Genomic DNA, 14,078 nt, shown 5'->3' with positions numbered 1-14,078 from the left:
CACAAGTTGGCCCAGCGTATGTGTGGGGCTGGACCTGAGCCCACTACAGGACCTAATCTACAACTACCTGATCTACGTACACCTTATCCATGCAAATGAGGGTTTGGGAGACCAGCAGGTTCGATTTGAGTCCAGCCGAAGGGTTTAGGCCCGAAACATCGACTGTGCTCTTTCCCGTAGATGCTGCCTGGCCTGCTGAGCTCCCCCTGCACCTTGTGTGCATCGCTTGGATTTCCAGCATCTGCAGACTTTCTCTTGTTTGTGGCTGGATTTGCTAGCTGCTGCAGGGCTGCAGGCATCTTCCGATGTGTGGGAATTCAGGTCACTGCCACACTTCCGACTTGTAGACTCAGTAAAGCAGCCAGCATTATCAAAGACCCCAACTACCACAGACATTCTCTCTCCTCCCCTCTCCCATCGGGCAAAAGATTCAACAAGATACCAGTAGGCTCAATTCAGCTTCTATCCCACTGTTGTCAGACTCGTGAATGGACCTCTAGTATGATCAGATCGGCCCTTGGCCTCGTAATCTGCCTCGTTAAGATCATAAACTTTGTTGTTTACCTGCACTGAACTTCCCTTTGCTAGCTTTTATATTTAGATCTGCATTGTTATTGTTTTACCTTATTCTAGCTCAATGCACTGTGTAAAGATTTGATCTGTATAAACAGTATGCAAGACAAGCTTTTCACTGTATCTCGGTACATGCGACAATAATAAACCAACACCAATCCCAATAAACTGTTTGTGACCTTGGAGGACCTGCAAACTTCTCTCTTCCCCAGAGCATACTGGTGCAGTTCTATATCGTCATCACAGAGAGCACCCCACCATCTGCCATGACCGTCTGCTTTGGCGCAGCGTTCCCTCAAAAGATGTAAAAAGTGTCAGGGTGCGGAGAAGGTCATTGGCTGCAGTCTATCGTCACTGCGGGACTTGTAAGTTTTCGAGGCAGAGAAGCAGGCAGGAAAAAAATCATCGCAGACGCTATGCAGCCAGCACACGGCCTTTTCCAAAAGCTCCCTTCTTGAAAGCGCTGTAACGCTATTAAAACAAAAAAAACATACCATCTTAAAAGTTCTTTCCCCGGCAGTTAATCTGATCAACAGTTTTAGTTAGTCCTCCCCACCCCCTCTGTCTATTATTCCTATCACTGCACTTTTAACTACTTTTTATAATGTTGTTAATATTATAAATACATGCTGGTATTTATATAATTATACATATTTTATTCTATACCTGTACTAACATTAACTAGGGCAGTATGGCAGCATAGTGGTTAGCACAACGGTTTAGAGTACGGGCGACCCGGGTTCAATTCCTGCTGCTGCCACTAAGGAGTTTGTACGTTCTCCCCGTGACTGTGTGGGTTTCCTCCGGGTTCTCTGGTTTCCTCCCACAGTCCAAAGGTGTTCTAGTTGGTAGGTTAATTGGTCATTGTAAATTGTCCTGTGATTAGGCTAGGATTAAATTTGGGAATGCTGGGCACCGCAGCTCGAAGGACCGACTCTGCACTGTACAGCTGCCACGAAACAACAAATTTCACACCATATGTCAGTGGTAATAAAACTAATTCTAATTCACTTATCAGACATGTATTCTATGTACTATTATCAGTGGAGGACTACGAACATAAAAGCCAGAAACAAAAGAAAGCATCTCTCAGAATCAGAATCAGGCTTATTATCACCAGCCTGCGTCGTGAAATTTGTCACCGCTGAAAACTCCACGGTGATAAATATAAGTAAAAATAAATAAATTATAATGGTTGACTGTATTTTTTGTTGCATGTCTCACCAACACACCACAGCAAATCCCTAATACATGTGACTGTATTTGGCAAATAAGGCTGGTCCTTGATATTAATTCAAAAACAAAACTGCTATAGCTGAGGGTGGCTGACATTGGATACATAGACAGAAGACTGCAGAAAGTTAATCAGATTTAAATGGTGTTTTCAATATCTAAAGTGCTTTTTATTCTCTTTTGTTTTACACAGTATGCAGGATGGCTGGTGCTGTGGGTGGCTTGGAATTCATTCATCATCTGCTTTTATCTAGAAGTTGGCCAATTGTCACAGGTAATTATCTCGGTTACGTTCCAAAAAGATGACTCTCACAGCGTAGTTAATCACAGCATTGCAATCGGAAATGTGCGCACCGGACTCCATCTTTCTCAGCTTTTCAAGGGTAGAGATAACACGTTGCCGAATTAAAGTCTGAAAGCTTTTATCTCTCGATTTTTATGTGGCTCTATTTCTTCTGTGAAGAGGGGAGAGAAGAGAAATGAGTTTTGAGTGCAGTGGTAAGGACTAGGACTCTGAGTAAGAGAGGACTGAGCTGAAAGATTTTTGATTACCGAGAAACTGTCAAGGGTGGTGGAGTAGAGTGGAGTTAGCCAGAGCCGTGGTGCTTGGAGAAATCAAGTCTTGAGCATGTGAAAAACTAAGATTTGAATTTTACAATGAAGAGGATCAAAAACTTACTTACTTACTGCCTGTTTGTTTAGGGCAGCTGCTGGTGTTTAGGGAAGCATTGAAGGTCCTCCATCTCTGTCTGTTCGTACCGTCCACACAGGTAAAGAAGGATTCTTCGTTGGTGTTTCCATGACGATTTTGTTTTACCAGTCAGGGTTGTTAGCCCTGAGCTGAACCCCCGAACCTGGAGGACCAGTGGACCACTCTTAGTCTGGCCTCTGCCTTTTGACCTGCAACACCCTGGGAAAGGCCTCACTGCTAACGTAATGGTCTTTCTATAGAAGCAGTGTTTGGGTTATGATTAGAGATAACGAGTGCTTTGGAATGGGAGCCATCCAATCAGGGGAGTGGGTTTTACTTTGGTGGTCCTGACACTGGTGGTGAACTGGGGTCTGTGTTTGGTGGGAGATGAAGCAAGAAGACGCTGGAGAGAACCGGTCGTAGGATTTGACCCAGTGGGAACCGTGGTTCGATGGCGCAAGATGCGGAAGTCCACTGAGGATCGGTGAATAGGACTTTTGGAAGAGTTGAGCTCCAAGATGTGCACATTTGGCTGTTTAACTACAATGGGCCCTTTTCAGTTTTTCTTTTCCCTTTTTTTCCTTTACTCTAAGGCATCCGTTAGTCTTGCGAGACCATGGATCTGCACCTGGAAAGTCTTCACTCTCCAGGGCGCAGGCCTGGGCAAGGTTGTATGGAAGACCAGCAGTTGCCCATGCTGCAAGTCTCCCCTCTCCACGACACCAATGTTGCCCAAGGGAAGGGCATTAGGACCCATACAGTTTGGCACCAGTGTCGTCGCAGAGCAATGTGTGATTAAGTGCCTTGCTCATGGACACAACACGTTGCCTCGGCTGGGGCTCGAACTCATGACCTTCAGGTTGCTAGTCCAATGCCTTAGCCACTTGGCCACATGCCCACACTTTCCTTTACTAACCCAATATTCAATATTAAGCCAATATTCATAAATATAATAACGTTAATCGTGCGCAGTGTGCTGTCTGTTATTTCCTGGCAACGAGTTGTAACAGGGCACCAAATTACACAGCATTCACACAAACCCGGGTTCGGGTGGGATAGACGCCCCAATCTCAGGGACTTGGAGGGATTGGAGTGTGTATTGGAGAGTGATCTACGAGGCCCCAGAGTTGTGGGTCTTTCGGCACAGAGTTGGAGGGCTGCCAGCGAGGGCGAGGGAGCCGTTTTCAGAGAAAACAAGAGTTTCTGACCTGTTTGGCATGGGCGACCATACCAAGAGCTAAAGCACAAGGCTCTGACTCTAACCAGCATAGCTCTTCGGATGATTGAGGCACGCAAGCCTCCAAACCCTACGGCAAGCTTGTGGTCCTCTTGGAGGAGAGGATCAAAGAGGAAAACGAAATATGTGCACGTTCTACAGAATATTCCTGTTTGGGTCAACACTCTGAAATCCCCAACATGGGAGCACTTGCAACTCTCAGGCTGCTGACGATCAGGAGGAAGATGGATAATAAGTGTTGGGCTTGCTGAAGATGGACATCTCCCTAAAGGTTATACGGCAGATGGAGTTTGGCAGAAAACCGCTTAAAGGTGGGAAAACTCAGCATAAGCTTCAACTGAATATCGAAGTGCACACGTCAGTTCATGCATCAACAGAGGTTCATAAGGATGATTCTGGGGACGAAAGGGTGATCGTACGAGGAACGTTTGATAGCTGTGGGTCTGTTCTCGCTGGAATTTTAGAAGGATGAGGGTGGATCTCATTGAAACCTTTCGAATGTTGAAAGGCCTAGACAGAGTCCATGTGCAAAGGATGTTTCCCATGGTGGGGGAGTCTAGGACAAGAGGGCACAGCCTCAGCATAGGGGGGAGGGGCATCAATTTAAAACAGTGATGCGGAGAAACTTCTTCAGCCAGGGGGTGGGGAATTTGCATAATTTGTTACCACAGGCAGCTGTGGAGGCCTGGTCGTTGGGTGTATTTAAAGCAGAGCTTGATAGGTTCCTGATTGGACACGGCATCAAAGGATACAGAGAGTGGGGCTGAGGAGGGGAAAAAAGGATCAGTCATGATTGAATGGCAGAGCAGACGTGATGGGCCAAATGGCATAATTCTGCTCCTATGTCTTTTGGTTTTATGGTCTTATAGTAACCAAAGTGCGGGGGAGGGGCAACACCTTTTGTTGGTATTAATCTACAAGACGTTATGGGTCACCCTGGGCTGGTTATTGAACAAAGGACAAGCAGCAGCCCAGGACTGACATTAGTGACAACGTTGGCCATCACTGTGGAAGTAGCTCTCCAGCTTGAAGATATGTTTATAATTGTAAGCTGTGGAGAACTGAACAAGATGGCAACCCTTACTTCCATGTATCTGTTACCCTAATGCAGTTTGTGTCCTCACCACAGTTCTGAAGCAGCCTTAACTTGTCAGGGACCTTCCTGGACCATCAAAGCTTTCCAGTAGTTTTTCTCTGTAATGAAGTAGCATTGTCTTCAGTCATTGTCATACTGTTTCAATGTGGCCATTAAGGTTTGCTGGGCCGTCTCGGAGGACAGGTAACTTCCCGCAGCTTTGGAGTCACCTGTCAGCCAGATCAGGATGGCGGAGCTACTCACCTGGAAGCTATGAGTGAACTCGATGTGGTTTCCTGTTGATGAAGAATTTCTGCTGCAGAGCTACGTGCTTGACTTTGCTCTGTGTAACTTGTGCATTACGAGTTCTGGCTGAGTTTGGGGTTGAACACAGTGACCCCGCCAGTTTTGTGTAGGCGTGTGCCTGTGGACATACCTGCTGTCTGGGCTGGTGATACTGCTGGCCACCCACTCCAATATAAAATGGATGACTGACACAAGTGGGTCCAGTGTCCATCTCCATTTCACATGCCTGCCAATCTTCTCCATGGACCAAGTAGATATTTACAGATATGTGCCTTAATGGCTATAAAACCCAAGTCTTGGTCTTCTTCCCTTGCCTTCCTTTTCTGCTGTTCCTTTACCTACAACATGACATGATTGTCTTCAAAATGTATGTGCCTTTTCTCATCTTGCCTTATCCTCTATGATATCTCCCATTTTCTGGTACCCCACTTCTTTGTGTTTGTTTCAAGAATACTTTTAATCTTTCCTCTGAGCTTCTGAAGTCCTTTCTTGGCTAAGTGCATCATGTGATGTGGGCGATCATGGTCCCCACGTCTTATGATGTACTTAGTCAAGAAACGACATGATTTTTCTTGGCAAAGTTTTCTGCAGAAGTGGTTTGCCATTGCCTTCTTCTGGGCAGTGTCTTGTACGAGTCGGGTGAACCCCAGCCATTATCAATACTCTTCAGAGACTCTCTGCCTGGCGTCAGTGGTCTTGTGATATACACCAGTTTCTCATTACAACCATCCCATGGCTTTGTGTTACCCTGATCAGGGGGCTAAGTATGTGATACGCCTTACCTGCAGGCTAGCGGGGGGAAGGAACACTTTACACCTCCTTTGGTTGAGACGCATGTCCACCCTGCCACCCAACTGAGCGACTAAGCACAGGAGTTATTTATATTAAAATACCTCAGAGAGTGGACGTTTAGGATGATGGGACAGATACTTATGCTGCTCGTCTGTTGTTGGAGATATAGTAATCTCGTCATTGCAATTGGAGAGTATTTCAACAAATATCTAACTTGGTTTTGGGTTCTCACTCTCTGCAGGAAGCCTAGTCCTTGATCAAGTCCTGTAGTGTTTATGTGGCTGATCCAGTTGAGTATCTTGTCGATTTTGACTTCTGCGGTTCTGCTGGTACAAGACTTATTGAAGGTAATGTGAATGGATATCAAGGGTGGATGGTTGGTTCCTTACACTGGAAAGATAGTCATCCTCGGCCATTGTGAAGTGCCACTGCTAGAGGTAATTTTGTAGCTGGAAAAGATGCAATGAAGTATTTTCCAAATTGGGAAAAGGCTAAAATCAGTGAGCACCAGAAGAGACTGTGGCGTTCACACTCAGAGTTTAGCTCACAGGCATCCGCTAGTCTTGCGAGACTTTTGATCTGCGCCTGGAAAGTCTTCGTTCTCCAGGGCGCAGGCCTGGGCAAGGTTGTATGGAAGACCAGCAGTTGCCCATGCTGCAAGTCTCCCCTCTCCACGACACCAATGTTGTCCAAGGAAAGGGCATTAGGACCCATACAGCTTGGCACCAGTGTCGCCGCAGAGCAATGTGTGATTAAGTGCCTTGTTCAACGACACAACACTTTCCCTCGGCTGGGGCTCGAACTCACGACCTTCAGGTTGCTAGTCCAATGCCTTAACCACCTGGCCACATCCCCACAAGTTTAGCTAACATCCAATGAATTGGTGTTCAACATAGTCAGAGAAGGTAAAGGAATGCTGATCTTCACATCCAGAGGAATGAAATAGAGGTTACACTCCAGCAATAAAACCCCTGGTTAAAAGACATGTGGAGTACCTCGAGGCTTCAAATCTAATGACATATTGGCCTTGGGCAGATTGCAAGTTGGATTTACCAGAATGCTTCTTGGACTCTAAAGTTTGAACTACAAGAGAAAAGGTCATGTGTAGAGTCCCTGAAAACCAATGTTTTCAAACCATTACAGGAAGTGGGAAGCCGAGGTTGAAGGATCTAAAGGAAAATGTCAGGACTTTGTAGTCACAAACAAGAGAAAGTCTGCAGATGCTGGAAATCCAAAGCAACACACACAAAACGCTGGAGGAACCCAGCAGGCCAGGCTGCATCTATGGGAAAGGAGTATAGTTGCCGTTTCGGGCCGAGACCCTTCATCAGTGTGAGTTTAGGAAACGCCTCCACATGCAAAGGCGGGTGGGTGTTTGGTACATCATTGTGCAAAGGGTGATTATTGTCAGATGGAGTGCTTCTTGTTAGTTCTAATTTAGATTGGCATTTATCTCCCTAAGGTAACCGGGGAATTGAAGTTAGGTCATGTGTCAATTACATAGGAAGGTTCCAGAGCATTCATGAGCACCTTTTCTTTTCCTGATCCTAAGGTACTCAGGTTTGGATTCAGATTCATTTATCACATGCACACCATGTGCTTGCCCCACCCCCGGTCAGGGTCATGTGATGCCATGGGAGTAGATGGTGGATGGTCGCATGAGCAGCCGGAGCAGAACACAAGTCCTGGTTATGCGACCACTGACCCCAGGCAGACAATCTCTGAAGAGTATTGATAATGGCTGGGGTGAGGGGGGGGGGGTCGTCACCCATTTTGTGAAGTCACTGGCTAGAAGAAGGCAATGGTAAATCAATTCTGTAGAAAAATTTGCCAAGAACAATCATGGTCATGGAAAGACCATGACTGCCCTTGTCATGCAACGTGGCGCATAATGATAATGTCATACAACACAGCACATAATGATGATGTCATACAACACGGCACATAACGAACCAAAGCACGTACATTGAAGCATACGATTAAGTGTCTCGTTTGAATTCACAACATAGAACATAGAATAGTACAGCACAGTACAGGCCCTTTGGCCCACAATGTTGTGCTGACCCTCAAACCCTGCCTCCCATATAAGCCCCCACCTTAAAATCCTCCATATACCTGTCTAGTAGTCTCTTAAACTTCACTAGTGTATCTGCCTCCACCACTGACTCAGGCAGTGCATTCCACGCACCAACCACTCTCTGAGTAAAAAACCTTCCTCTAATATCCCCCCTGAACTTCCCCCCCTTATCTTAAAGCCATATCCTCTTGTATTGAGCAGTGGTGCCCTGGGGAAGAGGCGCTGGCTATCCACTCTATTTATTCCTCTTAGTATCTTGTACACCTCTATCATGTCTCCTCTCATCCTCCTTCTCTCCAAAGAGTAAAGCCCTAGCTCCCTTAATCTCTGATCATAATGCATACTTTCTAAACCAGGCAGCATCCTGGTAAACCTCTTCTGTACCCTTTCCAATGCTTCCACATCCTTCCTATAGTGAGGTGACCAGAACTGGACACAGTACTCCAAGTGTGGCCTAACCAGAGTTTTATAGAGCTGCATCATTACATTGCGACTCTTAAACTCTTTCCCTCAACTTATGAAAGCTAACACCCCATAAGCTTTCTTAACTACCCTGTCCACCTGTGAGGCAACTTTCAGGGATCTGTGGACATGTACCCCGAGATCCCTCTGTTCCTCCACACTACCAAGTATCCTGCCATTTATTTTGTACTCTGCCTTGGAGTTTGTCCTTCCAAAGTGTACCACCTCACACTTCTCCGGGTTGAACTCCATATGCCACTTCTCAGCCCACTTCTGCATCCTATTAATGTCTCTCTGCAATATTTGACAATCCTCTACACCATCTACAACACCACCAACCTCTGTGTCGTCTGCAAACTTGCCAACCCACCCTGCTACCCCCACATCCAGGTTGTTAATAATATTCATAAAAAGTAGAGGTCCCAGAACAGATCCTTGTGGGACACCACTAGTCACAATCCTCCAATCTGAATGTACTCCCTCCACCACCACCCTCTGCCTTCTGCAGGCAAGCCAATTCTGAATCCACCTGGCCAAACTTCCCTGGATCCCATGCCTTCTAACTTTCTGAATAAGCCTACCGTGTGGAACCTTGTCAAATGCCTTACTAAAATCCATATAGATCACATCCACTGCACTACCCTCATCTATATGCCTGGTCACCTCCTCAAAGAACTCTATCAGGCTTGTTAGACATGATCTGCCCTTCACAAAGCCATGCTGACTGTCCCTGATCAGACCATGATTCTCTAAATGCCCAGAGATCCTATCTCTAATAATCTTTTCCAACAGCTTTCCCACCACAGACATAAGGCTCACTGGTCTATAATTACCCGGACTATCCCTACTACCTTTTTTGAACAAGGGGACAACATTCGCCTCCCTTCAATCCTCCTGTACCATTCCCGTGGACAACGAGGACATAAAGATCCTAGCCAGAGGCTCAGCAATCTCTTCTCTCGCCTCGTGGAGCAGCCTGGGGAATATTCGGTCAGGCCCCGGGGACTTATCTGTCCTAATGTATTTTAACAACTCCAACACCTCCTCTCCCTTAATATCAACATGCTCCAGAACATCAACCTCACTCATATTGTCCTCACCATCATCAAGTTCCCTCTCATTGGTGAATACCGAAGAGAAGTATTCATTGAGTACCTCACTCACTTCCACAGCCTCCAGGCACATCTTCCCACCTTTATCTCTAATCTTCACTCTAATCTCAAACCTTCACTCCTGTCATCCTTTTTTTCTTCACATAATTGAAGAATGCCTTGGGGTTTTCCTTTACCCTACTCGCCAAGGCCTTCTCATGCCCCCTTCTTGCTCTTCTCAGCCCCTTCTTAAGCTCCTTTCTTGCTTCCCTATATTCCTCAATAGACCCATCTGCTCTTTGCTTCCTAAACCTCATGTATGCTGCCTTCTTCCACCTGACTAGATTTTCCACCCATGGTTCACCCATGGTTCCTTCACCCTACCATTCTTTATCTTCCTCACTGGGACAAATTTATCCCGAACATCCTGCAAGAGATCTCTAAACACCGATCACATGTCCATAGTACATTTCCCTGCAAAAACATCATCCCAATTCACACCCGCAAGTTCTAGCCTTATAGCCTCATAACTTGCCTTTCCCCAATTAAAAATTTTCCTGTCCTCTCTGATTCTATCCTTTTCCATGATAACACTAAAGGCCAGGGAGCAGTGGTCACTGTCCCCCACATGCTCACTCACTGAGAGATCTGTGACCTGACCCAGTTCATTACCTAGTACTAGATCTAGTATGGCATTCCCCCTGGTCGGTCTGTCCACGTACTGTGACAGGAATCCGTCCTGGACACATTTAACAAACTCTGCCCCATCTAAACCCTTGGAACTAATCAGGTGCCAATCAATATTAGGGAAGTTAAAGTCACCCATGATAACAACCCTGTTATTTTTGCACCTTTCCAAAATCTCCCTCCCAATCTGCTCCTCTGTATCTCTGCTGCTACCAGGGGCATATAGAATACCCCCAATAGAGTAACTGCTCCCTTCCTGTTCCTGACTTCCACCCATATTGACTCAAAAGAGGATCCTGCTACATTACCCACCCTTTCTGTAGCTGTAATAGTATCCCTGACCAGTAATGCCACCCCTCCTCCCCTTTTTCCGCCCTCTCTATCCCTTTACCTATGGATGTAACACACTCACAAAACACTAGAGGAACTCAGCAGGTCAGGCAGCATCTATGGAAGGGAATAAAGAGCCAATGTTTGATCTGGGACCCTTCATCGGGACAGAAAGGAAAATTGGGGGGTGAAGCCACAATAAGAAGGTGGGGGAGGGGAAGAAATATAAGCTAAAGGTGAAATCAAGAGGGGGAAGGAAGGCGGGTGGGGCAGCGGGAGTGAAGCGATAAGCTGGAAGGTGACAGGTGGAAAAGGTCAAGGAAGAAGGAATCAGATAGGAGTGGAGAGCGGACCATGGGAGAAAGGGAAGAAGGAGGAACACCGGGGGAGGTGATAGGCAGGTGAGGAGAAGAGACGAGGTGAGAGGGGAGCGAGAGTGGGGATTGGAAGAAGAGAGAAAGTTGAGGGAGGAGAAATTACTGGAAGTCGGAGAAGTCAATGTTCTTGCCATCAGGTTGGAGGCTACCCAGTTGGAATATGAGGTGTTGCCCCTCCGACCTGAGAGAGGCCTCATCTTGGCAGTAGAGGAGCCCATGAACCGACGTGTTGGGATGGGAATGGGAACTGGAGTTAAAATAGTTGGAAAGCAGGAAATCCTCCTTGCTGTGGGCAAACTGAGAGAGCGCTGGGGGTGGCCCGCTAGTGTCGCCACGCATTCCAGCGCCAACGTAGCATCCCCACGATGCCCGGCAGAATAACACGGCAACAAGAGGAAAAACAACAACAGTGACAGCTAAACAAGTCCCTTTCCTCCCTCCCACCTACCTACACACCCACTCTCTCTCACACACACACACACACACACACACACACACACACACCTCCAAACCGGGACAGGCTGCCTCCAGTCCTCCAACCTCTAATCCCTGACATTGGCCCTCTGACTTCTGAACAGCAGCCCAGGGGCGCCGACCATCTGGCGTCAACCTCTGAGCTCACCCACCTTGGTCTTCAGCCTCCAGTATCGACCCAGGAATCGCCGGTCCTGGTCTTTTGAACTCTGGGCCTCAAACTCCAGAAACTCGCGGACCTCCAACCCCGGGGCTTGCCAACCTTGGCGTTCACCAGCCCTTTTGGATCTCCGACCCCAGGACTCGTCAACCTGGAGGGTCTTGCTAGCCTGGGTGGTCACCAGCGCTCGTCCACAGGGTCCGCCAACCTTGGCCATTGACCTTGGGAATCACGCCAACAGTCTTTGTCCTCAGTATGCCAATCCAACATCTGGCCTTGAGGAACACTGACCTTCGACAGCAGAGTGGACTCCAACCACTGGCTCCTGCCCCTGACCTCTAACTCCTTGAGACCTATGTCCTCAACCAAGATTTTGGTCCCCTACACTAATCCTCACTCAGGTGTCTCAATACCAAGATATACTTTTTACTGCAACACAGGCAAGTTGCTGGAGGAACCCAGCAGGCCAGGCAGCATCTATGGAACAGAGTAAATAGTCGACGCTTCAGGCAGAGGCCCTTCATCAGGACTGGGAAGAAAGAGGACGTCAGTGTAAGAAGGTGGAGAGAAGAGAGAAAGAATCACAAGGCGATAGGTGAAACTAGGAAAGTAGGAGAGGTGAAGTAAAGAGCTGGGAAGTTGATCAGTGAAAGAGATAAAGGGCTGGAGAAAGGGAAATCTGACAGGAAAGGACAGGAGCCTGAAGGCACACACTCAACAATTCAGGGACAGCTTCTTCCCCTCTGCCATCCAATTTCTGAATGGACATTGAACCCATGAACACTACCTCACTATTTTTCTGTTTCTATTTTTGCACCACTTATTTAATTTAACTATATAATATATATATACTTACTGTAATTCAGTATTTTTTCTGTTATAATGTATAGCTTTGTACTGCTGCCACAAAGTTAACAAATTTCACGACAGATGCTAGTGATATTAAACCTGATTCTGTTTCTGACATGCAAGATGAAGCATTTCTCCCCCTTGACAGAGCTATAATTTGCCTCATCATCAGTCCCATCTATAGCCCACTGTGTTTTATGGTCCCTAATTTTCCCTTTGAAGACCTATTACCTTGAAACAGCATGTTTACATAGTAAAATCAAGCTAGGAGGCTTTGCTATTTAATTAAGGCCCACAGGCCTGATTGCATTTGGAGTTAAAATGTCAAATAGCTATTGAAATTCGCACCGGTAAAAATGAGAGGATTGAAAGGTTACCGGGCATCACTGCAGGAAGAGGAAATATATTAAACAGGGAGCAACGTAATCAAGACTCGTTTATGGCCAATGTAATTAACCATTAGAAATTTTTGGAAGGAAAGGTATCAGGGAATATGAAAATAGAAGTACATTGCTACAATAGACAAGATATCTCAAAGCTTTGACTGGGCCTGAATAATTATGGTGAAGAAAGACCTAAAGTGCTGCTAGAAAGTTTGTGAACCCTGTAGAATTTTCTCAATTTCAAAATGAGAATATATGATATAAATATGATCTAAAATGTGATTAGGGCTTCATGTAAGTCCTAAAAATAAAGAGAACGGAATTAAATAAATAAAACAAAAAGCATTATAATTGTCAGGTTACTTATCGAGAAAAAAGATCCAATATTACATGTATTTGTTGGAAAAAGTATGTGAATCTGTGGCGCATTTGGAGTCCGGTGTCCCAATCAGTGAGGTGAGATTGGAGGTGTGGGTTGTAGAGGTTCCCTGCCCTATAAGAAAGGCACACAAAGTCAGGTTACTGACAGAGCCTGTTCTTCTCAAGAAAGATCTGTTTCTGTGCACCATACTTTAGTGCGCATGCACCGGTCGTGCATGCAGCCTGGTACAGCCGTTCCGATCTATTCTTTTACTTTCTTCTTCTTACTTTTTAATTTACGTTATTTTTTGTATTTTTTTTCCTCACGGTAACACGTCGAAGCTGCACCCTCTCTAACATGCTGGTAGAGAGAGTTTTATTTGGGTTTTCTTTAGCGCTGGAAATGGTTACATCCCGACACGCGGGACAGAAGCAAGGTCGCATTGTGTATTCCAGCAAATCCTGGCCGGCTTAGCTAACAGAGCGGCGGACACCCCTGCTGAAATCCGGAGGAAAACACACAGAGGATGCAGAGGGGGATCACAAAGCCGAGGAAAGAGGACCGGGTCGAGACAACAGAGACTTTTGGAGAAGAGGAGTTCGGTGGGTTATACCGCTCCGGCTGACCGGAAGTGCACCGAGAGTGGTAAGCGTAAAGGAGTTGCGTGCTTACTGATCTGGTTAACAACGGATGGTGCAATCCGGGGCATATTACGATCGAGGAACGTGTTTACAGACTGAATATCGAACTTTTTACTGTTGGACTTTGGCCACATTCCACCGTGATACAACACTTGGCCGCACGGGAGGTCGTTCCTGCCTGTGGCCATTGAATGTGCAGCTGCTCCCGTGGAGGTTCAGACACCCTGAGCCAATAGGCTGGTCCTGGACTTATTTTCCATTTGGCATAGTTTGCATTTT

At 46.4% G+C, this 14,078-nt stretch overlaps 1 protein-coding gene across 3 annotated transcripts in view; it reads left to right on the top strand.

Annotated features, from left to right (window-relative positions):
- Positions 1-14,078, top strand: part of nkain1 (sodium/potassium transporting ATPase interacting 1) — an 883,832-nt gene that overhangs the window by 624,310 nt on the left and 245,444 nt on the right. For 2 of the 3 annotated variants that reach the window (XM_072246607.1, XM_072246608.1), the window contains exons 3-4: positions 2,000-2,080; positions 2,509-2,576. In XM_072246607.1, the coding sequence (XP_072102708.1) occupies positions 2,000-2,080; positions 2,509-2,576 (149 nt within the window). The remainder of the gene's footprint in view (positions 1-1,999; positions 2,081-2,508; positions 2,577-14,078) is intronic. The other variant, XM_072246605.1, reaches the window with a different exon arrangement.

Source organism: Mobula birostris, chromosome 29 (assembly GCF_030028105.1).
Source record: "Mobula birostris isolate sMobBir1 chromosome 29, sMobBir1.hap1, whole genome shotgun sequence".
In the NCBI taxonomy this organism is placed as follows: Eukaryota; Metazoa; Chordata; class Chondrichthyes; order Myliobatiformes; family Myliobatidae; genus Mobula; species Mobula birostris.
The sequence above is the reverse complement of the archived record's forward strand: the minus strand, read 5'-3'. Positions and strand labels throughout refer to the sequence as shown.